This window comes from Podarcis muralis, chromosome 10, assembly GCF_964188315.1.
Source record: "Podarcis muralis chromosome 10, rPodMur119.hap1.1, whole genome shotgun sequence".
In the NCBI taxonomy this organism is placed as follows: domain Eukaryota; kingdom Metazoa; phylum Chordata; class Lepidosauria; order Squamata; family Lacertidae; genus Podarcis; species Podarcis muralis.
Window position 1 is genome coordinate 47,991,410 of NC_135664.1, and position 26,163 is coordinate 48,017,572.

At 44.5% G+C, this 26,163-nt stretch overlaps 1 protein-coding gene across 1 annotated transcript; it reads left to right on the plus strand.

Annotated features, from left to right (window-relative positions):
• On the plus strand, positions 1–26,052 carry SOX10 (SRY-box transcription factor 10). The gene is made up of 4 exons (XM_028746570.2): positions 1–181; positions 1,139–1,591; positions 22,345–22,610; positions 23,395–26,052. The coding sequence occupies exons 2-4, from the start codon at positions 1,182–1,184 to the stop codon at positions 24,102–24,104; spliced, it is 1,386 nt and encodes a 461-aa protein (XP_028602403.1). The 5' UTR covers positions 1–181; positions 1,139–1,181; the 3' UTR covers positions 24,105–26,052.
• The last annotated feature ends 111 nt before the right edge of the window (positions 26,053–26,163 follow it).

Below are 26,163 nucleotides of genomic sequence, written 5' to 3' on the forward strand. Positions count from 1 at the left end.
CACAGAGACATTCATCCAGGGTATTAGGAAAAACCAAGCCTCCCCTTAGGAATGGCACTTGTCTGAGAGTTTCCTCAGCACACAGCTCCTGAAAAGCCACCAGGCTTGTGAAAGGAGAACAGAGGGGCTATTGGGATACAAATTACAGCTCTCTCAGGATTTGCCCGACAGAGCGGCCGATGTAAGTTTCTCTACCTGAGCTTGGTAACTCACTGTCTCTTTCTCTCTCCCCCTCTTTCTCTCTCCTTTTTAAAACACATCTGACAGTTTTCTCCTTCAGTAGTTTTCCTTCACCCTTCCACTGAGCTTTGGGTGAAGAATTACAGATTGAAAAGGCAGCCAATTTGGGGTGGGGGCTAATTTCTTTTACGTTAGGGAACCAGCTAGGTGCCTGTGCCAACTTTATTTTTAGGCATTGCTTTCCTGAGGTTGGTTAATGTCTGACAGGGCTGAAAAGTGATAGAAGCTTCAAATTTTCTAGAAGTTTTTTAACATACGTGTATATATTAGATATATGCGATGCACACAAACTTTAAAAATAATAATATCTGGAGCGTAAGTGAACCAGGAAGAGAATATGAAGCCAAAATATTTCCAGCCCACTCTATGGTGCCTTTTACCTGGTCTGCTTCAAATGGCGCAGTGTGTTTGAGACGCACTCCAAATACACTAATTCTTACACAATCATGAGGCGTTTTGTCTTGATCCTTTAATGCTTATAACCACCCATTTCCCCCCAACTGCTGATATTCTTGACTCCAATATCAAAGCAAGTTAAGAAACTGCAGGCATATTTGGGATTTGGAAGGAGAAATTAAGAAATAGGTCTTGTTTTTTGGTCTTCACCCTCTTGAAGACCTCCCCAATCTTTGTTTGTAGATAACATGTACACACAAAAAAAGCGGATTCTCATGTTAGAGAAACTTTATGGCACATGTCAGAAGTTTCCAGCTAATTAGAATGTTCTCCACTCACATTTGATCACGGCTTTTGCAGGTTCCGTAAAACAACATGTTAATGTGGTAGGGGCCACATATTTTTATTAAGTATGTACCAAATCCTTTCCAGATTATTCGGATATTTTGAACTTTTTTAGCTTTAGTGTTCATTTAGACCTTTTTTGTGTGTGTGGTTCCAGTTGGAAGACGTTGGTACCTGAGGAGTAAAACAAAGAGGAAACAATGACAGACGATCAAGACCTTTCTGAGGTGGAGATGAGTCCTGTGGGTTCTGAAGACCACCACTGCCTCTCTCCAGGACCTTCCATGGCATCAGATGCTAGCTCTCACCTTAGCAACCCCAGCAGCGGTGAGATGGGGAAGGTGAAGAAGGAACAGCAGGACTCAGAAGCGGACGACGACAAGTTCCCAGTGTGCATCAGGGAGGCAGTGAGCCAGGTGCTGAGTGGCTACGACTGGACCCTGGTGCCCATGCCTGTGCGGGTCAATGGAAGCAGCAAGAGCAAGCCCCATGTCAAGCGGCCCATGAATGCCTTCATGGTGTGGGCGCAAGCGGCCCGGAGGAAGCTGGCAGATCAGTATCCTCACCTCCACAATGCAGAGCTTAGTAAGACGCTTGGGAAGCTCTGGAGGTAAGAATGGCTGGGAGAAAGACACCACATAAGATGAGGGAAAACTGGGGTGCACTAGAGAGTGGTGGGAGTTCAGCAGGCATCTGTTGATTGGTTTTAATTTTTGCTTTGATGTGGTGATAAAGGGAGAGCAGGTGGGGTGATCCAGCAAATAAGGCACAGATAAGTGGCGTAGAGAGCAAAGCATAGAAGGTACTTTCTTTCTTGATTATGTGCTACCAGTATAAAACTTGGTCCACGTTTTGATTTGACCTGTAATCCTATTCCATTGCAAGGCCCAGTTAATCTGGCCGCTAAGCCACAGTCCCAGCAGTTGGGTTTTCAGAAACTGCATACTTCACCTTCTCCTCTTGACCTGTTGCGTTCCTTCTTTCTACTACACTTTTGGGGTTCTTCTTCAGTTTTATCCCCAATGAAATCACGAGTCTCTCCTCTGCTACATGCTGTTTATCCAACAGTTCTGAAGTCCCAAACAAGCAGTGTCATGGTGGTGAAATTAAGGGAAAGATTAATTCGAAAATGTAAAGTTGACAGCTTTCATGGCTGAGAGAAAAGAATAGTGATTTTCATGGAACCAAGGCTGAGCAGCAAAATGACAAAATTGTGCTCCCCTGTAGGCAAGCTGGTTTTCATTTCATGATTTTGAGCCAATCTTTGATTTGTGAAAGTTCAAATTGGAGTGTTTGGAATTTGACATTCTGTGTCTGTTGAGTTTTCTAGCCTGGCATTTGTTTGTATTTGTGTTTTTTGTTTTTAAAAACATCCTTAAATGTATTTGTACCTGTCTTGAAGACAGAGTGAGCTGTTGTTGGCACGGCGGGAAGGAAAGAGCAGGTATGGCAAAGGACGGAAACTCAGCCCCCTGTTACAGACCAGACCATTGTTGTTTAGTCACAGATATCAATAATTGGTGATTGCCTGAAGGTGATTTGGATTTGGAATTTGGCAACTGTGAAATATACGAACAATGAAGAGTCGTGGGGTGGGGGGGAAGGCTAATGGAGCGATGAACAAGGCTTGTAATAAAAGGCTGATGGAGAGATAAGGAAACACAATCAGAATATAAGATCCCTTATATTGCCACTGAGCAATCTATGCCAATGCATTGCTTCTGGCTAATTGGACTGTCACAATTTGGGGTTGTTTCTGTTTATGGAACAACATGTTACTCCAACCATAGTAGAAACAAGCCAGTGTCCACTCAGGTAGCGAGAAGGCACTTTATGTTCCTTATTCAGGTGCACATATGTTCATATAGTAAATCTTTGAAGACAACATTCCTTTGCAAACTTACTTGGGAGTAATCCCAATTGAACATACCGGAACTCACTTCTAAGTAAACATGCATAGGATTGTACTGGTCAAGACTTTCCAGATTATCTGTTTATTGTGCATTCGTTGTGCAGCTCTTGCTCGCCATTTACATGGAATCTAAGCATCTTACATTAAGGAAGCACGACTGTCTCAGAGACATCACATTTTCATGGCATTCAAGTAACACTATGTTGCAGGTGGGGAAATGTGATTATTTACCCCACCTAAAAGGACTGTTGTTGGAGCAGTGTCATGCAGTTGTGAGAATGTCATGGGCACCTATTGGACAGTGTCCATGCCCTCATGCATTATGGCAGGCGCAACTCTGCCTCCAACTCACGTTCTCCCAATGCTAACCTGCAAAGAGAGGGCTAGCAAGTTGACGCTGAAAATAGCAATCCTTGGGGCAGAGAAGAACCTTGTTAGTTTTATGCCCATGGCAGCCAGTCTCCACATGCCTTGCCGTGAGGCTTTATCTGGACTTATTGCTTTGGTAGATTTGATAAGAAGCTCCTGAACGCTTAATTTGAGCTGGTTTCATTCCCAAGTGAATCCTGACTTTGCAGGCAAAATACTTCTCCGGAAGATACATCAGATTTTTTTTCTTTTTTTGATTGGTACCTCCCTTGGCACAAAGGCTGGCTGTGAATTTTGTGAGGGTGGGCACTGCATTATTGCATTGAGACACTGGGACTTGTAAAACTCTCCTGTGAGATTTGAAATGCAATGGGGCTGTTCATCCACGTAAACCTTTAAGAACGAATTCCACCAAGGCAGGATATCCCTTCTACTTCAGCTTGCAGTACTCTGACAGCTTAAATATTCAAAACCCACAAAAAACACTCGAGTTAGGCTTGAGCAAAGCTTAAATTATTTTCTGTTTGAGTTGAATCCTTGAGGTTATGGTAAGGATTTCAGCTTTTATCTGAAAATCTGATTATTAGAAAATACCTTCAAGACAAAACAAAATGGAAGACGCGGGGGTTTTTCTTTAAAAAAATAATAATTATCACATGACTCTTGGTGAACAGATTAGATATATGCAACATGCTGAAATCTTAAGATCCGGCCACCCTGTGGGTTTTTTCTTCTCTCTTTTTTTCCAAATTCTTCTCCCATCCACACCCTAACTGCCATTCCTTCATCTAAATAAGCAGGGACCTAGTTCATGTGATTAGCTTTGCTGAGCAATTTGTCTGTGGAAAGCCATGCAGAATCCATGTGATTGCTGCAGGGCCAAGAATTCCACTTCTTTTCAGGCTTCTTGTTTATAGGAAGGGCTGTAGCTCAGTGGTAGGGCATCTGCTTTGCACGCAGAAGGTCATGGGTTCAGTCCCCGGCATCCCTAGGTAGGATGGGGAGAGACTCCTGGTCTGAAACCCTGGAGAGCCCTTGCCAGTCATTGTAGACCAGGGTTTCTCAAAGTAATCAGTACTGACCCCCTGAAGGTTGATGAGACTCTTCAGGAAATGTATAAAGACCCATAGGTCAAAAGGTCATTGTAGAAGTTTCTGAGATACAGTACAAAAAAATTAAGTAGGAATTACGAGCCTCGGAAATAAAGGCCGTGGGCATGTACAGAGTGCACTTCCCTTGCCAATGAGTAACGGTGAGTGATTGTTAATAAATATCAATTATATCTTGATCTATTTGGATCTTATTTCATTTACATTACAAAGAATTTGGGATGGGGTTGATGACGACTTTATAAGCTCATCTATGAGTCAATGAACTCAGAGGTTTGGGAAATCTTGTTGTAGAGACAATACTGAGCTCAATGAACCAGCGGTCTGACTCAGTATAAAGCAACTTCCTATATGGAGAAATGCTTTTTCACTGCCATGTTAGACTGGTCAGAGACACACCCCTTTCTGACACTGAGGTTTCTCCCCCCCCCCCCATGGCAATTCATAAGAATTCAGACTGAGCTTCAGTTAAAGGGTTTGGGTCTCCATTCTTTCCGCCATGTTATATCTGACAGATAACCCTCTTTCTACGTCTAGTGGGTGCAAAGCTGAAATATTAAATACAGACATTCAAGGGCAGGGCCTTTGGGTTATATCCATTCTTTAGTTTGTCTCTGTGATGAAATTGGAACCTTTTCCTCTGTCTATCAAACCACCTCCTCTCTTTTCCTAAGTCTTCTGCCTGCAGTACAACTCAAACAAAATGGCCTCCTCAAAGAATTAAAATGGAGAAATGTGGCAGACCGTAAATTAGATTCCTAAGGCTTGGCACTGGTTGATTTGTCCTGAAAAGAAAAGCCTTGCTAGATCAGGCCATAAGCCCATTTATTCTAGCATCTTATACTCACAGTGGCCATCCAGATTTCTCCGAAAAGCCAGCAAACAGGACCCGGGTGCCACGGCACTTACCCCACGTGCGATTCCCAGCAATCGTCCTGCCTACATATAAATTTCTCCCAGTCTAAATATTTAGCCATCATTCCCATAATGCTTCACTGGTATGTGGACTTAAATGCTTTGCTGACCCTGATTAAGATTTTGGAAAGATGTGTACGCCACTCACCTGACACTTCCTATACACATTTCCTACTTTATCTACCAGTCATCCTCATAATACTGCTGGTACCTAGCTGATTTAACCCAACTGACTGTTGTTGTGACATACAGATAAGTTGATTGTAGTTCGGTCCTAGGCAGGGAATCCTTTGAAATATTCCATTTAGCCATTCAGTTAAAGGTTCTCCTTTTTCTCTGCAGCTTTTATTTTTAAATTTGCGGGGAATACCTGTGTATATTAATTTTCTTGCTGTTTGTCAAATGGTGGCTCAAGGGATTCTTTGACTCATTTTTGCTGTGGATAGATTTGTAGTAAACCTACCTGGGCAGGTATCTCATTAAGCTCAATGGGACTTACATCTCAGCGGGATTTACCATAACAGCCCAAACCTTATCATGTCTGCTCCGAAGTGTGTCCCATTGAACTCAGTAGGGCTTTCTCTAGGGAAAGTGGACAGACGATTGCCGCCTAAAGAGCCTGTTGCAATATAAACCAATAAGGAATCCTGTGTCTCTATTGCATTGGTAACAGTAGCACATACATCTGTGTAATGCCTTGGTCTCTGTTGGCAGAGAGGAGCAGACTGAGTGTCAACAAAGGTTAGTTATAATTGTCTGCATGTACTTTCTTATGTAGTCCCAGTCAGAATCCATTCCTTTCGCCCCAACCCTTATTTGATGTGATTTTTCAGCACTGCAAATGTTTAACTGTTCCACAAATGTAAGGATTCAGTTATTATAAAATCTTTTAACCTGTGTAGGAAAAAATCCAACTAGCAAACAAATATCTGAAATATATAAATTATGGTGGAGGGAGGCAAAAGAACATCAACAACATTTTTTGAGTGCCGTCCACTTCCCTAACTAGCTACAAGCTCAGTGATGGTGTAAGGTTGCAGTCCCTGCCTTTTAAACCCTTCTCTAGTTAGTCTGATATGTGAATCACTAAACAGAATGGCGATATCTTTGGATCTCAATATCCTTTAACTCATTTACTGCATTTAATTAGCTGCATCATTTAATTACTGCATCCTTAGCTGCATTTACTTTCATTGTTCTTATATTATTATATTTGTCTTATTAATGTCTTATTAGCTCCGCTAGTAGACCATGAGACTTTTCGTCTCAGGGTTGTGGGTTTGAGTCCAACGTTGGGCAAAAGATGTGTGCATTGCCAGGGGTTGGACTAGATGACCCTTGTAGCCCCTACAATTCTATGATTATTTGATATATTTAACACATTTAGACCGCAATTCTAAATTTACCTATTAGTGGCCTGGATGAGGCTCACTGAATGTAATGGAACTTATTTCAGAGTACCAAAAAGAGAGAGAGAGAGAGAGAGTGTGTTTAGGATGGATCTGTACTGTGGATACTGGTATTTTCATGGGTCTGCTAATGCACTCCCTACAGTGAAGAGAGCTGGATGCTACCTTATGCTTGCTTCTTGTACTAAAAAGTGCTTATGAAAGCTCATCGTTGAAGGCAGAGGTCTGGATAATATTCAGCTCCCTTTTAGCCTTAGGTCCCTTGGTATTTGCCCTGCATGCATAGCTCTGGTTTGAGGAGTGTATTCACAGCATGTCCCAGTGGCTTCCACGAGGACAACCCATGGGCCAAATCAACATGGCTGCCTTGTGAAAAAAAAGGGAGGGGGGGAAACACCACCAATGTACGCCTTTACTTGTTTAGCCTTGTTTGCTTTTGCTAACAGAGACTTCCTTGTGTCTCTCGTCACTAACATGGCTCTACACGCTTTCCTCATTTTTTAAATACTCTGCTGCCGCCAACGCTTCAAAATCAGCAGAAATATTTTAAAATAAATACTACACCAAAATACACTTACACTTTTTTTTTTTTAAAAAGAACTTTCCTAAGAAGGAAAACTGAAATGCAACTTTACTTTGCAGTTCTGATGTGGCAGCATATGAGCCTTTAGAATGAAGTTCGTCTTCCTGGGCTCCGTTGCGTGGAAAGGCAGGATACTACTACTAATCTATTATTGTCATTATTGTTTTGATTCTACACACACACATATATAAATCAGAGAGGTCACGCCGTTTACCAAATACTATGGTTCTGCGACTTCCACTCCTTTCATTGTGGCTTGGGTAGGTTTGTGGTTGTTGTTTTTTTGCATAAGTGGCAAGTTTCAAATAATAGGGGCTGCACAGTGGCACCATGTCTGGTGGATCGCTCCCAAAAAGAGTCCATTGTTGTTGTTCCACTTGAGTTGGGAAGGGTAAGAGATAGCAAGCAGAGTATAAGAGTTCCAGAGCTCTGGTTTGCCACTAGAGGGTCTTATCTGTCTCCCCCCGACGCTGCTTTGGTATGTTACAGCAGCAGTGCTACAATTACATTTTAAAGAAGTGGGTGGATAAAATGTATTTGCTGGATATTACTGGACTCCAGTTTCTATTAATGCTGACCATTGGTCATGTTGGCTGGAGCTGGTGGAAGTTGGAATTCAACAATGAATGGAGGACTACAGCTTTGCCACCCCTTGTTTTAGAGGAATGAAAAAGATGGTGGAAGGAAGGAAAGATGGGGGCCGGGGAGAGAAATGGTGGAATTGTATATAAGTAAGTCCCATGTTGCACAGGTTGGTCCTAGGTCCAGGAGAGTGGATGGATGACATTCTAGAGCCATTGTTTCAGGCTGTTTTCACTCATGACATGAGGTTTAAAATGTGAGTGGAAAGCTTGCACTTGGCCAGAATGACAACCGCCTCTCCTCTGCATTATATTCTGCATTGGGAACAAACAGGCAAGAGAGATGTAAAGGTATTTAAGCTGCAGATATGAAAAAACTTACAGCACCAGGTTCGGGAACTGGGATCAAATGGTGACTGGCCTTGGTGCCACCAAAAGGTGATGCATTAAAGTCAAATGATGAATCACTTTGGCAAAATATAAATACCACTGCTTGCTTTGCTTGTGCTGTTAGTAGTTTCCACATCCTTCTCTTTCTGTGACTACATTCTGTGGCAAAAACAGGAGCTCCAAACAAATTTTTATTTTATTTTAAAGATTTATTAGGCTCCACAGTAGCCTTTCTTTCCCCCTTCAAGGAATGCAAAACTATTGCCTGAATTTCCAGATTTCTGTTGTTTTAAGGGACACCCAAGAACATTACAGTCCTGCAAAACATAGCAAATACTGTTGCACTCATGCCTGCTTGCAGGCTTCCAGTGGGCATATTTTTGGCCACTGTGAGAACTGGATGCAGGATTAGATGGGCCTTTAGTTTGATCCAGCATGGCTCTTCTTACGTTTTAACAACAACAAGGCTGTTTACAAACCATATCTTGCATAAATCATAATGCACGTCCTTTGTTTCCAACCCCATAGTTCCAAAACATTCCTTATTCCTGAAATGTTGATCTGTCAGTCCAGTCCTGCAATACATGCTCCTCAGATGCAAAATGATTGTAGAATGACATTGATCCCTTTATCACGACTGCCAAAGAAGAATGCTAGTGTCCGGAAGATAGGAATCATACTTCCTCTCCATTTTAAAGTATCTTCCATGAAAGATGTTTCCCTGGGTGAAAGCCAGGGAGCTGTAGTTTGCTTCAAATGTGCCCACGCTTCTCTTCCTCTATCCTCCGCATGTGCGCACACACATGCACCCGCACCAAAGTCAGTCACTGCGCTATGGGAACCGCTGTCTATAGAGATCGACATCAAGGGGCAGGGCATTATTCATTGTGGTAATATCTGCACATCAACACGACCTGGGAGTTCACTGGGGGAAGGAAAACCTGCAATTGGTACTACCAAATACACTTAGAATTGTAAAGATAGGCAGCACATTAAAAATGCAATGTGCTTTAGGTCATCTTTCCCACAATAAGCCTATATGTCTTGTTTTATGGTAGGGTAGCCTTACATACCTCTGTTTGGAAGGGCAGTCAGAAGACAGCCCTCTATTTGAAGAGTTGTTGTTGTTGTTGTTGTTGTTGTTGTTGTTGTTGTTGTTGTTGTATTTCTATAGCACCCTTTATCCGAGGATCACAGGACAGTTTACAATTTGAAAACACCGGAAATACATAATGTAGAAACAAACAAATCTGCCCCATGTTTGGTTTAAATATATGTACCGTATTTTTCGCCCTATAGGACGCACTTTCCCCCCCCAAAAATGAAGGGGAAATCTGGGTGCATCCTATGGGGCGAATGCAGGCTTTCGCTGAAGCTTGGAGAGCGAGAGGGGTCGGTGCACTCCGACCCCTCTCGTTCTCCAGGCTTCAGGAAGACATCTGCAGCCTAGGCAGCCCTGTGGGAGTTCCCGCAGGGCTGTCCAGGCTGCGGATAGAAGCCTGCTTCCCGGAGCGCCGGGCGCGCTGAAAGCAGAGCACCCGGCGCATCAGGAACACATCCGCAGCCTAGGCAGCCCTGCAGGAGTTCCCCGCAGGGCTCCCCACGCTGCGGATAGCAGCCTGCTGCCCAGCGGCCAAAGTGTGCTGAAGCAGAGCGCCCCGCGTGCCGGGCAGACATCGGCCAGCCCCACAAGCTCGGGGGACAGCAGGGAGGTGCAGCGCCGCCATCCCGCTGTTCCTCGACCTGGTTTGGTTTCCCTGACCTGGTTTTGGGCGGGAAATAAAGGAAATTTTTTTCCCCTTTATTTCCCCCCAAAAGAACTAGGTGCGTCCTATGGGACGGAGCGTCCTATGGGACGAAAAATACGGTAACTATAGAAAGGGAGATCAGGAGCTTAGAAGCCACTCATCACAATTAGCCACACCTGGTCAGTAAAAAAGCAGGCACACCAGTCACTTGGTGTCTTCCCCACTATAGTGTGGTGTACAGTGGTACCTCGGGTTACAGATGCTTCAGGTTACAGACTCCGCTAACCCAGAAATAGTACCTCGGGTTAAGAACTTTGCTTCAGGATGAGAACAGAAATTGTGCGGCATCAGCAGGAGGCCCCATTAGCTAAAGTGGTGCTTCAGGTTAAGAACAGTTTCAGGTTAAGAACAGACCTCCGGAACAAATTAAGTACTTAACCCGAGGTACCACTGTAATGTAGTTCTTCTTAAATTATAGGAGTTATTTCTAGAGCCATGTCTATACATATGAATTTTGTTATGTGAATGTTATGCAAAGTGATCTTTTTTTTGTCCATGCAACTCCTCTTTTTTGGCAGTCCATAACTGGCCATCCTATTTTACTGATGAGGAGTTGGGAGTGACTTATCCAATACCCCCTCCCTCGCTGCATAAACACACCAGGTCTGTAGCTGAGTTGAGCTTTAACTAAATAGATCTCTCAGCTACTGGGCCCTGCTGGTTCTTAAAAGCAAAGGCCAGTTACTTCATCCACGATTAATTTCCTTCACAGATGTATATTTTACTTAGGAAATCACATGCACATTCCTCAAGAGTCCATTTTCTTAAGTGTAGCAAAGCAGACATGTTGCATTCGTTACAAGTTACAGCGGACATGTGGGTTACATGTAATTCGCTTCAGAAAAAGTATGTGCAGCCTGTGTCTCTATCTTGCATGGCAATGTACGTACATATATTTGGAATCTGTGCCTTCTTCTCTTTGCTCGTGATTTTGCAGAGAACCTGTTTGTCTTTTGAAATGTTGCTGTCAGGCAGTGTAGTAATTGGGGTCGCTATACACTGACGGGATCAACAGTTGCACGGGCATCAACAGGCTTGTGAGCGTGGCAGAATAAATCTGAGTGAAGCACACTCAACTGCTATCCGTCCCGTGGGCAAGTCATGATAAAACCCACACCTCTGGGAGACATAAACAGGCCTTTGAGTGGTTTGCTGATTACTTTCCCACTGGTTTGATGTGTGCCTTCCCCATATGCTATAAGGCTTACAGTGTGCCTTGAGTTTTAATCGTATTCAGCTGAGTCCTACTCCAAGTGGATTTAATGGAATTAATGAACCTACATTAGTCGTGTCCATTACTTTCGATGGGTCTACTCTGAGTAGGACAAGCTTTGAATACCTCCCATCACAATTATTGTTGACAATGTGAAGGGCTATTACAAGGGAATCAGACTCTGTGGCAACATCCGTGACGCTAACGGCTTCATTTTCTTGCTGTAATTAATCGGTCTAATTAATTCCCATTTATTTATCTCCTTTGTTGAGAATAGCTACTTTATAGCATGTTGTCTTCTCATGATGCTCCATTTTACTGCTGGCTCTTCCGGTGGTAACTGAGGCTGAAATCCTAACCCTGTTTACCTGGGAGTAAGCCGCATTGAATTCAGTGGAACTTACTTCTGAGTAGACATGGTATGGGTTGCAGCCTACATCATCAGACCACTCTTCACATGCTACACCTTGGCTTAAGCTCAAGGTCACCAGGACTCAGCCCTGTAATAAAATTTTAGAGCTGCTCAACCGTGGAATATATGGAATTATAAATGTGTATGTCTTGATGTGTTTTTAATCCTTATAATCGCTTGTAAGCTGCTGTGGAAAAAAATATATTTTGAAATGTGAGATAACAACAACAACCACCAACAGCAGCAGCAGCAATGTGAAATGTTAAGGTCCTACGGCACAGCTTTCAGGGTCAGCTTCAGTTGTAACTTCTAGAAATGAACCCCTAGATGCAGCAAGGAGAAAAAGGAATTCGAGACCTCCACCCTAGTTACGTGCTTCCAGATTATCACTATTTTAGGGCGGGATTCAATCACATACAAAGAAATTCAAGTTGTGCGGTTATCACTGACTCGGACCTGGGGAGGTCTTTCACAACAAATCCACTCCCCGTCCCCTGCAAAATCTGACTTCTTTGCGAAAAGGAAAATGATGAGTAAATAGAATCATAGAATGCGCTGGAAAGTGTGCTATAATACTTGCTTTGACACGGTGTCAGCTAACCTCCTTGTAAACAAATCAAAATGAATGCTCAATAAACAGGCTGTTTGGAAGCACCCTTAAATAAAGAAGCTACAAGGGGTGTGTGTGTGTGTGTGTGTGTGTGTGTGTGAATGCATACGTGTTTCTTTCCACTTGTCGGCTTGCCACCTAATGATCCAGTTTCCCAGCTGAATGTGTCATCTGTCTCTATTATAAAGTATTATTATTATTTTTTTAGTTGCAATCCTTCTCAGAAAATGTGGAAATTTAGGCTGCTGGGGTTAATCTGTGATAGTCGATTCAAACACGCAGGTTATCACTGGATATTTCAGCCAACAATAATGCTTCATTGGGAGCTTAAATGCAGCGGAAATTAAACTGCTGCCCCCCCCCCTGCCATTTTGCCAACTTTGGTGAGGCTAATTATATAGAGCTGATTTCTTTTCTTTTTTTAAAAAAAAAAATGCATCAACCTAGAGTAATTTTGAAATTGAATCTAGCTGGTTAGTTGACGCTTTTCAACATCTTCCTGTAAATAACAAAAATCGGTATCCTGTGCCTCAGACTGAATGCCAGGAAATTGCTGGAGCCAGGATAGCTGCCAAATTCACTTGGCCTTCCCTAGGGCAGGGGTGTGTGTGTGACCTGTGGACCACAACTCCCATCATCTGGCCATGCTGCCTGGGGCTGATGGAAGTTGGAGTCCAATGAAATCTGATAGTTCTCTACCCTGCCATAAGGAAACCCGAATTCTTCTAACTTAGTCAAATCCTAGAATGATACTCTTTAAGGATGATTCCAGGTGGGTATCTATTGTGGGGCAGGTTATCGTTAGGCATACATTTTTTGCAGCACTTTCACAACTTCACAGGCACCAAGAGGTCTCTGTGGCGCAATGGGTCAGTGTGTCTGGCTGTTGGCCAGAAGGTTGGTGGTTCAAGCCCACTCAGGGGTGACATGGGGCAGAATTCCTGCATTGTAAGGAGGTTGAATTCGAAGACCCTCGGGGTCCCTTCCAACTCTACAGTTTTATGATTCTGTCCCATATTCCCCACTTTAATCTGGATTTACCTTTCCAGTAAGAACTCACAAAGTTAAGGGGGGGGGGACTCTGTTGCAAACAACTTATTTGCAATATCTGAATACATCATTAAGTCTGAATTTGGAAGCCCTCTTAAGTCTGAAAGAATGATCCTAGGCGTGCCTGTTCAGAAGTCAGTCCCACTTAGTTGAGTTGAACTTAAGTTGAAGAGGTAGGCTGAAAACCGTCAAAACAGTGAGATAGAGGGAGAAGCGGGGACAATTGGTAATACTCAATGGTGTCACACCTATGGGAAGTGAAGTGGTGGCTTTCATACACACACACATACATGCAGGGTATCTACAGACATTCTCCAAAAAAGCCTGTAAACAGGAGCCTCGCCCTTTTGGAAGCAAGACAAAACAATTATCAGTATCTGGCATAATGCAGCAGGAGAGCAAACTTGTTTCACTGCTTGAAAAATGCAACGCCAAGATACTGGTGTCCGCAGCAGCACCCTCTACTGGACAAGAAGTCAAATAGCAAACAATTGGTCACAGGAACGAGCCGCAGAGGAGTAGCTGTTGTTGCCACAAAGGAGGGAAAGAGGGAGGGAGGAGAGTGCTGAGGCACATTAAACACAAATTAATTTCTTGGTACATGAATTTATGAAACAAGTGAGATGAACCAAGGCGCATTAGAAATACTCCCTGACGCGCCTTCGTTTCAGTTGAGCGTGCCCAAGAATTTCAGTAAGCAATCTGGTCACAAAGAGATGTTAACTTTGGAGGCATATATACACACGAAACATATATCCGTATTATAGCAGTTTAAAGGTTTTCCCAGACAGTCCTTGGGAGATGTAGTTTAGTGAAGGTTCTGATAATTATGTTAGAAATCCATAGGCATGGACAAGTCTATCCGGTTTCTCGGTATTAAGTTCAATTCTCCACATTTTCACATCTGTTTTCTTTTCATTAAAGAAGCTCTTGTGAAAATTCGCCTGCATGTTTGTGCCATTTCCCCCCTAATATACACAATTTTGCAAAACAATTTCCCCCTGATATAATGCATTTTTGTACGTTGTTTTCACAAACATATGCAGTCGTATGCACACTTTATCCTAGTATGCAAACATTGCCTGGATGCAGAACTGCATTGCAAAATTCAGAGAAGTGAGAATTCAAAAGGGTTGTTGTGTTTCAGTTTGTGTGCTGTTTCAGAAAGTGCGAATAAGGCAGATTCACCTTGAAGTACAAACTGAATTGAGCTTCTTCCGCAAACCCCTCTCCCATCGCTAGAGATTCCTATGATCCTCATAGGACTATGGTTCACAGGAAAGGGGGGGGGGGTTACTTGTTAACCCATTCTATGCCTGTAAATAATAGGCCCTCAGATTGAGCCTTTCCATACAATAACTCAAAGTGTGCCCTGGCCACATTTCACCTGTTGTGCAGTACTTGCACAAGTGATGCAACCAGCAGCAGTGCCTCAGTATCCCATCTCTGCATCCCAGTTGTAAACATAACAAGTGTGTTGTGGAAGTGGAATATTTTTTACTGTTTATTGCATCCTCTCTCTCTCTCTCTCTCTCTCTCTCTCTCTCTCTCTCTCTCTCTGAATGCCACAATGCACATGCTTCTCTTCATGATTTGGGAGAACACAGCTTTCAAACCCAAAACCTAAAATGAAGCATTAAAAAAACCAAAACCCAGACAAACCCCGAAATGGATCTGGCAACCAATAGAATGTGAGGGAGAGAGGGAGGAGCTGTTTTCTGCCAGGAATGACATCACAGGCGGCTGGGCCCAACAGGTGCCTATGACCCTCATGCAATAACAATCCATGTGCTACATTGACAAGGGCTATAAATAGTGCCGAGTGTTGTGACACTTGTGACATCGCAAGAACAAAAGCACAGCCTGAGCTTCATGCCCACAGACTGTGCTCCACAAATGGCAGATAATTGTGGAAATCTTCCACATTCAGTTCACCTTGCAATTACGGGAACTACTTTCGCACATAGTTCAGAGCTTTTTGAATGAATTTCGCTAAGCTAAAATAAAGTTTTAAAAGGTGTGACTGGCAAGAACCCACCAACAGCATACAAACTGATACGGCTAACTTGACCCAACAACCCTCCCCCCCCCCCCATAGAAAGAAAACTCACAGCAGTCGGCTGAAGGCAACTAACCATACCCTGAGTCCCCAACCACTCTCAACGCCAATGAAAACTAATTATTGAATAGAAAGGGAACCTACACATGTGTCCCTGACACGGAAATATCACACATACACTATGTAAACGAATGAAAGTTTACTACCCCCTTTTTCTCTCCCCAGTTTTCTCTCCCCACCTCTCTTCTTCCCCAACCTTCTACTGTATGCAGCATCAAAGTCTCATATCGAATATAAATGATCTGAAAAAAGGACTTTATGATCAGAAAACAGAAACGATGTATGCACTTTTGTAACCCAAGAAAGTCTTAATAAAAACATTAAAAAAAAGATGTGCATGGCTTTGAATAAAATTGATGCTTCCTAAATTCCCAGAATCGGCCTGCATGCCAGGCCTTAGACTGTGAACATGTGAAAAATTATTAAAGGTGCCTTTGAATAAGTATATTTCCCTTAAGTGATAGCTTCCCCTTTAAGGCAGAATACATGCCTTAGGACTTGCATGTTTATTGTGGCATATGCTTTTATATGTTAGGGTGGTGCCCCTTCGTGATCCTCAGTTAGCATGTTGGTGTACAAATCTCTCTCTCTCTCTCTCTCTCTCTCTCTCTCTCTCTCTCGTGTGTGTGTGTGTGAAAGTGTATGCAAGTGTGCATATGTCTGTAAGTGTGTGTATATACATGTGTGTTGTTTTTTCTCTGGGCACTGGGAAAAAGGAGCCCTTTCTCAGCACTCAAAGAGAGAAAACAGCAAGCTGGCCATGTAGGGAACTTCCTGCAGGGGCAGATCATTTTGTTTTCCTCTCTGCGAATGAGCATAGAGTGACAGGAGGGGTCTGGGAGGTCTGATCCAGCCTTATAGTTCCCCACCTCTGTTGTAGAAAGCAAAAACTGTCAACAGTGGCATCAAATGGTTAAAAATTATAGCCTGCTGCTCTGCTTATTTTGCATATGCGTTAATTGAATTGTCACAAATGCATTTAAAAACTTAAATGTACGTATTCAAAATAAGCACAGTTAATTACTCACACCTATAATGAGACAGGAAACCACTGTCCCCATTCAAGTCTGAGTGGATAGCAACTAACGTTTTTATAAGTTAGCAGATTCATGCTCAAGTCTCTTTAAAGTTCCTTTGGTCTCTCTCTTCTGCATTCGGTGCATGGCAAAATAGGATGTAAAAAGTCTTTGGGGTGTGTAAATATGGAGGATCCTCTCTCGGAGCAGCATGAAATGAATCCATTGGCTGCCATAGGTTTGGGTTTTTTTATTCCATGCCTGCATGCTAGAGGCAAGAGGCTTATCAAATATAACAGATGAGTTGATGGGATCTCAGCATGTGGATAACAGCCGAATCTTTCTCAGCACACACCACTCTGAGCAAATTGTCCCTTGGAGCAGTGCTTGCAACATCTGCATTGGGTCTGTACATACACATGCATAGATACAGCTGATCTCTTCCCCCACTCTATTCCCTGCCTTAATTCTCCTCATTGCTCTCTATGGGACCTGTGACTGAGCCCTTCTTATAGCACTGACTCAGCTGTAGCAGACACCGATGAGTAAAGAGGCTTGGCAAAATATATCAGCTGCATCCTTTGCAGTTACCCACTAACAGAGCCACTACACTATAGACATACTGTATTTTTCCGTGTAGAAGACTAGGTTCCCCTCCCCCTAAAAAATAATGTCCAAAATCTGGGGGCTTCTTATACACGGATAGATCTCCCCCCATTTTCTTAAATCAGAGTCCCCCAAAATAGGGGGCGTCTTATACATGGGGGCGACTTATAGATGGGAAAATACGATATTTTGGCACGGATGGCCAAGGTGGTGCCCTCCATATGCATACCCTCCCACTGCCCCCACAATGCCAGGATCGTCATGAAAACCCTTAAGCCATTACAGCATCTCACTTCCTCACGCAGAGTCCCAAATTCCCAAGGGCCCTTCCCTTCAGTACAGCATTTCAATGTGTTACTAGAAGTTCAGTTCTGTGCATCCTTCTAACACATTTATTAGATGCGCTCAATATGGCGTCACTTCCTGTTTTTATGAAAACAAGTCACCTGAATGCCCCCAAGAAAGTTTTTCACCATTTCCCCACCCCTCAGTCGGTCGGACTCCCATAAAGAAAGTGGAGAGTGGGGGAGCGAAGGGGGTGGGGCCTTCTGCAAGGCCATTGCCGTGGCTGCAAGGGGTGTTGTGGGAGCTGAAGAGCAGCCATTATGGTCACTTGGCTCCAGCTTGCTTCGTTTGGCCACCGTGTCTGAGTCCATGCCCTAGCCTCTGAGGAGGAGAAGGCACGGGGGATAGCAATGATAACATTGATGTAGACTATGTCCCTATTTTCACCTGAGGAATGTTGGAGGGTATGCCTTATGTTGTCAGGCCCCAGCTCCCATCAACTCCAGCCAGTAGCAGTTAGGGAGGATATGAGTTGTAGCATGGTGGTGATGTGGGGGGGGGGGGAGTAGGTAAAGGATCCCTGGACGGTTAAGTCCAGTCAAAATCAACTCTGGGGTTGTGGCGCTCATCTCGCTTTCAGGCTGAGGGAGCCGGCGTTTGTCCACAGACAGCTTTCCAGGTCATGTGGCCAGCATGACTAAACCGCTTCTGGTGGAATGGAAACTCCGTGACAGAAGCCAGAGCGCATGGAAACATCCTTTACCTTCCCGCCGGAGCGGTACCTATTTATCTACTTGCACTGGTGTGCTTTTGAACTGCTAGGTTGGCAGGAGCTGGGACTGAGCAATGGGAGCTCACCCCCGTCGCAAGGAATCGAACCACTGACCTTCTGATTGGCAAGTCCAAGAGGCTCAGTGATTTAGACTAGTTGCATGTGCTACGACTACAAATGTAGAAGCCACGGCAATGGATCCCCTCCGTGATCACAAAACTGGAGTGTAGATGCCACTCTGGCTGCATCAAAAAGTATTCTGCCTATGGGGAGGCAGGAGGAGAAGGTCCAGTTAAAGCTGCCTTAATACCAATTGCATTTACATGCCAATCTTTCTTTCTTTCTTTCCTGGGTGCCTGCAAAAATTCCATTGCACGAAAGGTCATGAAGTAGGGGGGACGCCAAGGCAGGAAACGAGTGAAATCCAAATCCCGCAAATCTCCTGGCCTCTCTGCCTGCTCATACCAGTTTCCCTTCGCTAAAGCTGATTTGAAGTTCTGATCCCCAGGAAGAACAAAGGGAAGCCAGGTGACATAGCAGGAGAAGACAAGGGCAGGGTTGGGCCATGGAGTGGGGTGGGAGGAACGGAAAGAGGACTTGGTTGCACAATGCAGTCAGGGAATCTCAAGAGCAAGGCTGCTATCGAGCACTGCAGTTCAAATCTGGAGTTCACTGTTTCTGTGGCTTGTTTCCTCCTGACAAACATGTATCTGTAACACTGGACATGATGCATTTTTCACAGTAAAGGGAAATGACATCCTAAACTCAGAAGAAGCAATATGGTTAGGCACACGTGGGTGCCATAACAGAAAAATCCATCCCTGTGCATGCATTGGGGGTTGTAGCTCAGGGTAGAACATCTGCTTTGCATGCAGAAGATCCCAGTTTCCATTCCCAGCATCCCTAGGTAAGGGTTAGGGTGAAACCCCAGAGAGCAGCTGTCTGTCAGTGTAGACAGTACTGAGCTAGATAGCCCAATACTCTGACTGACTATAAGGCAACATCCTATGTCCACTAGAATAAGCAAGGGCTGGAAGCTCTGGAAAGCTTGCAGGAACCCAGTTCCCCACCGGCTTGTATTCAGACCCTCCAAGTGTCCCTATTTTCCAGGGACTTCCCTGATTTAGAGAAGCCGTCCTGGTTTCTGATTTGATGCCAGAATGTCCCACTTTTCCTTAAGATGTCCCTATTTTCACTGGAGAAATGTTGGAGGGTATGGAGTTATCTCACCCCCAAGCCGTCTGAAGAAAATCCTGTATAGGGAAGGTTGTTTTTTTAATGTTTATTGTTTTGTCATGCTTTTATATAGATTGGAAGCTTCCCAGAGTGGCTGGGGCAACCCAGTAAGATGTGTGGGGTATCAATAGTAAAATTATCATTGTGAAATGGGACATCCCTAATTTCATTGGAGAAATGTTGGAGTGTATGTTGTACTTAGTACCTTCCAGGTTTAAAAAAGGCTGGACCCTTTGCTGGAATGAGTGTTTGCTTCTTCCAGTGTCAGAAAAAAACAATTATGCTATCCTAAATTGTTCCAAGCACGATTATTCAATGAGTCTAAGCCCAGCTCCTCACTGTCTCCAAGAAGCGGGAGACCCAGGAATTAAACCTATCTGGAAACCTGTTTGGGAGCTTTGGGCAGTTCCAAACCATACATTTAAAGCACATCCAGTGTACATTTAAAACTTATGACTTCCCTGAAAGAATCCTGGGAACTGTAGGTTTCCTACTCACAGAGCTACAATTTGCAGAGCCCTTAACGAACTACAGTTCCCCAGATTCTTTGGGGGAAGTCATGTGCTTTCACTGTGTGTTGGGTGTGCTTTAAATATAAAGGTGCCAGGCAAAAACATCCCTCTTCCCTCAGGTCTTTGGCTAATTAAACGATCTATAACCTTTTAAACTGTTTGGGGGAAGTATTGTTTTGTTTGTTGCTATGTTATGTATTCATGTATTTTTACATTGAAAACTGCCCTGTGATCCTCAGAGGAAGGATGGTATAGAAATTTAATTTAAAATAAATAAATAAATAAAGTAAATAAATATGGCGTGGATCCACCTAAAGCACCCAGAATAGGTTTCAAAATGGGTTTGATTTCCAAGTCTCCTGCTTCTTGGAAACCATCAGGAATCGAGTCTTGGACTCATTGAATAACCGTGCTGGGAGCAATTCAGGATGAGAGAATTAGGATCCTTGGGGACATTTGTGTGTGATAAAAAGGGGCGGGAAGGAGACACAGGAAAGCTGGTGTTGAACTCAGGGTGACTCAATCGTTTTAATCTCCTGGATTAAAGCCATGGTTGGAATGCAGTTATGTGGCGGAGACCCTCTCAGCCTGGTGTGAAGTTAGGTCAGCTCCACTAGAGGTACCACTGCAGGACATCCTGCCCAAGAGGGAAAAGGAGAAGCTCAATCCAGGGCCGGCCCAGGCCTTTTGCTTGCTGAAGTGAAATGCAAAATGGTGTCCCTACCATTGTGTACAGAAGCGGACTGGACTGGCAGTTGGGTCATAATTCAACCTTGGTGAATGAGGCAGCACCCTCTATGGCTTCATTGGATAGCAGAAGCATTTCAGGGAGGCAGGGCAGGTTCCCCCAACACCTTGCTGCCACTCCTCACCCAACAGCATCTGCTGCCTGAGGCAGCGTCCTCAGTCTGCCCAATGGCCTTAACAGTTTTTAATACTGTATTTTTAAATTGTTGTAACCAGCCCCGAGATAAGATGGTGAAGGGCGGGTGAGAAATGTTGTTGTTGTTGTTGTTGTTGTTGTTGTTGTTAGGGCCTGACTAAATCAGTCTTAAGTCTGCCACTACTTTTGCTATGGGCTGCTTTGCGTTCATTATTCCTGCCATTAGCTCTTTCCCCCTTTTTATTTCTTTGTCCTGAGTTTATTTACTTTCTAGCTATAGACTCTGCAGAAAGTTTGGTTCTGCATTTGCATAGGCCCTCAGAAGCTTCTTCAGTTTATACTTTCTCCAGAAGTTAATTCAAATTTTCAACTAGAGATCTTGCATATAATTAAAAAAATTGCATGTGAGATATTACAGCTAGGTCTGTCTTGACTGGAAATGTCACCCAAGAAGCTTTCACACCCTGGAGCTTTTCTGTTTCCTATAGAACACAGAACGGCATTTGGGTTGGTGGGGAATGACAGTCAATCTGTGTTGCAAGATAGAATGACCATGGAACCATATTCAGAACAGAAGACAACTCCGAAACTGGAATTCTGGAATCTACAAAAGTTGTGTAAATTATGTTTGAGCAAATTAGATGGGCTAAATAAGCATATTTGGGAACAAAGATAAGAAACGTGGTCCACTCGATGCTGTTTCTTATGAGGGAAACTGGCAACAAGCATGTACACGACACCTTGATTAAAATCTGGTAAGAGTACTCCAGGGTCACCATTTAGCCATCCCTGATGTAGTATGAAAAAAGGTTGTGGTCAAAGCTTGATAGCACCTGCAAAAGAGGTATAGGATTTTGTCTAGTCCATGACTAATAAGATGAAGAGCAGTGAGATTCTGTTCTAACTGGAGAAAACTCAAAGTGCTACAGGAGTGACCGTACCGTTCTATAGTGTCTTTCATCCTGTGTTTTCAAGGCTCTGTGCTGTGTATTTAATTAGTCACCCCAAAACAGCATCTTATAAAGCAGCGCCTGTTAAAGAGAGTGGAAAATGAGATCAGAGCACAAGGACCCTAGAATTTTGTGGGGGTTTTTTAATGCAACAATATCTGGGATAATTAAATGGGACATTCCCAATTGCACAGCTTTCAAAACTACACAGGAAAAAATAAAGAGAATTAACACATTTTGCCCGTGTTAGTAAATCTAAATAAAACTGTGCTTAAGGTCAACAACTTTGCTGGTGTGATTGAATTGCAATCTACTACAAATAAATGGATCAGATGGCTCATTGGTTGAGACTAGAAATGTATCAAAAATGGGGAGCCGATCAGATATGCAGGTTGTTCATAAAGTGGCCCGAAGAGCCTTACCCTGCCACTTCAAAACCTCTGAAAGGGAGTGTATGGTTGACAAGGGTCACAATGGAGCAATCCACTTTCAGAACATATTTGCCCCTCTTTCCTCCAATTCTATGGCAATGCTATGGCTTCTGGTGGGTTTGTGGTTCCGCTTTTAACAAACTCGTTCCGCGTGTCCTCCCCCAACACCCCCCTTCCTCTGCTTTCTTTAAGATTGTTGAATGAAAGCGACAAGCGTCCCTTCATTGAGGAGGCGGAGCGGCTGCGAATGCAGCACAAGAAGGACCACCCTGATTACAAGTACCAGCCACGCCGGCGAAAAAATGGCAAGGCCGCCCAGGGTGAAAATGACAGCCAGGCCGAGGGGGAAGCTGGTGGAGCAGCTGCAATACAGGCACATTACAAGAACGCCCATTTGGACCACAGGCACCCTGGGGAAGGCTCTCCCCTGTCTGACGGGCACCCTGAACACCCCTCAGGTTAGTCCCATCATACAGTTTAATCCACAGACATAGCCTGAAGATCAGCAGCTGGGCATATCAGGGGTAGGCAACATGGTGTTATTTTTTTTTTACTCCCACTCCCATTTCCCCCAACCAGCATGGCCGATGGTCAGGGATGATGGGAGTTGTAGTCTCACCTTCATCTGAGGGGCATCACTTGGCTACCCCTTGTCTAACTGTAGAGTACCATCATGAAAACAAATGGTTGATTTTGTTCCTATTTTTCTGACCTGGCATAGGCACAAGTGAGTTTGGCAACTTTTTATTTTTTAAAAAAACAAACCCTCATGGTTCATCATTGCCAAAGTCTAAGGGCTATATTTAACCCAGCTGTCATTTTGTATTTCATTAGCTGCTGCCCAATTTATTTTTGCCTCGTCTCTGAGGAACGATGCTAGCACAGCTTTCCTACATCTAGTGCAGAGGTTCTCAACCTGTGGGTCCACAGATGTTGTTGGACTACAACTCCCATCATCCCTGAGCTCTGGACCCACAGGTTGAGATCTAGTGCCTTCCAGGTGCTTTGGGCTCTAGCTCCCATTGACACCAGCCAGCACAGCCAATGATTAAAGGTGATGGGAGCTGCAACTCAACAACATTTGGAGGGCTTCAAGCTAGGGAGCTGCTCTAGCAGGTCTGTGCAGAGAAGGGTCAGCTGCTCTCTTCTTCTGCTGTGAAGTTGTTCTCTCTGATTTATCCGCGGCGAGGTGGTAACTGACATCTTCTCTCGGCTTCCTCCTATGTGGTTTTCATATCACAGGTCAGAGCCATGGACCTCCCACACCACCGACCACTCCAAAGACAGAACTGCAGTCCGGTAAGGCTGACTCCAAGAGGGAGGGGCGTTCCCTTGGGGAAGGAGGAAAGCCACACATCGACTTTGGCAATGTGGATATTGGGGAGATCAGCCACGAAGTGATGTCCAACATGGAGCCCTTCGACGTCAACGAGTTTGACCAGTACCTGCCGCCGAATGGACATGCTGCTCACCCAGGTCATGTCGGAGGCTATGCCACAGCTGCTGGTTATGGCCTTGGGAGTGCCCTGGCTGCAGCCAGTGGACACTCGGCCTGGATCTCCAAGCAGCATGGAGTCTCCTTGTCTGCTGCCACATCATCGGTGGTAGACTCCAAGGCACAAGTGAAAACAGAGGGCTCTGCTCCGGGGGCCCATTACACTGACCAGCCCTCCACTTCACAGATAGCATACACCTCTCTCAGTTTGCCCCACTATGGCTCAGCTTTCCCCTCTATATCCAGGCCTCAGTTTGACTACCCTGACCACCAGCCCTCAGGACCCTACTACGGCCACTCCAGTCAGGCTTCCGGCCTCTACTCGGCCTTCTCCTATATGGGGCCCTCCCAACGGCCCCTATACACTGCCATCTCTGACCCGGCACCTTCAGTGCCACAGTCTCATAGCCCCACACACTGGGAGCAGCCTGTATATACGACCCTCTCGAGACCCTAGGGAACGGGGAGCAGTGACCAAAGCAGCAGCGGAAAGGCTCCGGAGAATCAGCCCCAGAAGACGAGCCTCCGGGTCCCGAGGTCATTCGGTGTAATCCAGTCGCCAGAACCCACAGAATATCCGGGCGTGTCTATCTTGACCGCAGTTATCGATGGCTCACCTGGCTGGAGGAAGGTTCCCAGCCACCCCCCACAATCCCAGTCCTTGATTGGCTTCCGAGGTCCCGTAGGCCTTCTAGATGAGGACGATTCTAGGCACGGAGCAACTAGTCATGGCGGGTTTTTTTGTTTTTGTTCAGAAGACCAAGGGTTTAAAACAAAATAAAATTGAGAGATAATCCCTTCCCTTCTCTCCCCCTCCCTGAAGTTGTCCAGACCCATCATCCTGATGGTTTAGAAAGAAACACAATGGACGCAATTCTGCCACTCGCTGTGGGTGAAGGCTAGGTGGGCACCCTGGTGGGGTAATGTTACAGGTGGAGAAGTAGAATGGTGCAGCCGTCCGATATGGACCATGCTCTAGGACATTCCTGCTTCAGAGTCGCACGTGCATGAAATGTTGCTCCCCATTGGAAGACCAACCTATGCTTGCTTTTCCTGTTGATAATTGGCACCTGCGCCCACTTTCCCTTATCCATTCCATCGCCTCTCTGCTGCCTGGCTCTCTTAAGACTTAACTACACAGTACTTTGGACTCAGGAACTGCATTATATGCTCTGGCCGCCTTTGCATCGCAGCATGTAAGCATGTGCATACATGCTGGTCCCTTGGACCGTAAAAAAAGCAAATGGGACTGAATCCAACTTTGTTGTTATGAACATTTTGTATTCCTAGTTTGTTTCCAACACTTTGTGGCTCCCTTCTAAACTCCCCCAGCTACCTTTCTAACATGCCAGAAGATACCCTACCAAAGCCAATACTTTTCCTTCCGGCTTACAAGAGTGATTGTGTGTCTATATGAGTGTATGCACATGTGTGTGCAGAGTGGGTGAGGGAAAGCAGAAAGATATCAGTGCCTGGAACGGTCAGTGTGGTTCTCCTATTTTCTTAAACACAGACCAAATGCGCAGGGAGAACTTCTACATGAACACAATGCTAGAACAGACATATCCTCATTCCCCCACGAGAGACAGCTCAAGGCGTTTTGGTGCCCGAGGCAGAGCATGCACATGGCTTGCCAAAAACATTATAAACTAAATCACCCATCATTTGCTCCCGCTTTCCAAAATCTGCTGTGTGCCAGAGGCTGCCTCACCCTGCCTCCTAGCAGGGCCAATCCCTGTCACATGTTCAAAATTGTTAACAGCTAAGTTCTGTCTTTGCCACAACAAGGAGGACCTTGCTGGTGTAAGTGATGTGGAATGGGCATTTAAAGAAGAAGTAGGGCTGTGCAGAATTCAGATGAACCCATGTTCACTTTTGAGTTTTTCAAATGGAGGCAGCCTCCTCAGCTAAATCAAACTTTGCCTTTATTTTCCTCTTCTCCGTGGCCCTGATGCATGCCCATTCCACAGCTTCAAAAAAGAATGAGCATGTCACTTTGATGGCTGCCGTGACTTAAGACGGTACCCAAAACACACCCTGGAGAGGCCAGACACTGTGCAGTTGCATGAGGATAGACCCACAACTGGCCACCATGTACATTGTGGTACTTGCTGTTGTCCCTAGCCCCTTTGGATTGAGACGACTGAGGCTAACCTCCCCAAAAGTTATGAGCTTTATATATGCTTGACTCCATTTTTCTGCTATGGATGATTATCTCTTCTCCATGGTGTTTGAAAAGAACATGTAGTATGCCTGTAATCCTTGTATGCATGCAATCTATTAACTGCTCTACACCCTTATTTATGGAAGTAGCACATCCTCCCCTGTTCCCAGCACCACAACCCTCTAGCACCATTAACTTTGCATCAAATGTATGGAATAATAAACTTAAGAGGTTTCAGCTATGCGTGTCAATTTCTGTTTCTTCTTTTCTCTATCTCTATCTCAATCCCCACCCCCACCACCCAAAAGGGGTGGAAGGAAACTATTTCTACCTACACACACCCTTCTGGCTC

Excerpts from the sequence above, each read along its gene's own strand:
- SOX10 (XM_028746570.2), top strand. The coding sequence starts at position 1,182 with ATGACAGACGATCAAGACCTTTCTGAGGTGGAGATGAGTCCTGTGGGT. Across the intron at positions 1,592-22,344 it reads ACGCTTGGGAAGCTCTGGAG|ATTGTTGAATGAAAGCGACA; the intron begins GTAAGAATGGCT and ends GCTTTCTTTAAG. Across the intron at positions 22,611-23,394 it reads GCACCCTGAACACCCCTCAG|GTCAGAGCCATGGACCTCCC; the intron begins GTTAGTCCCATC and ends TTCATATCACAG.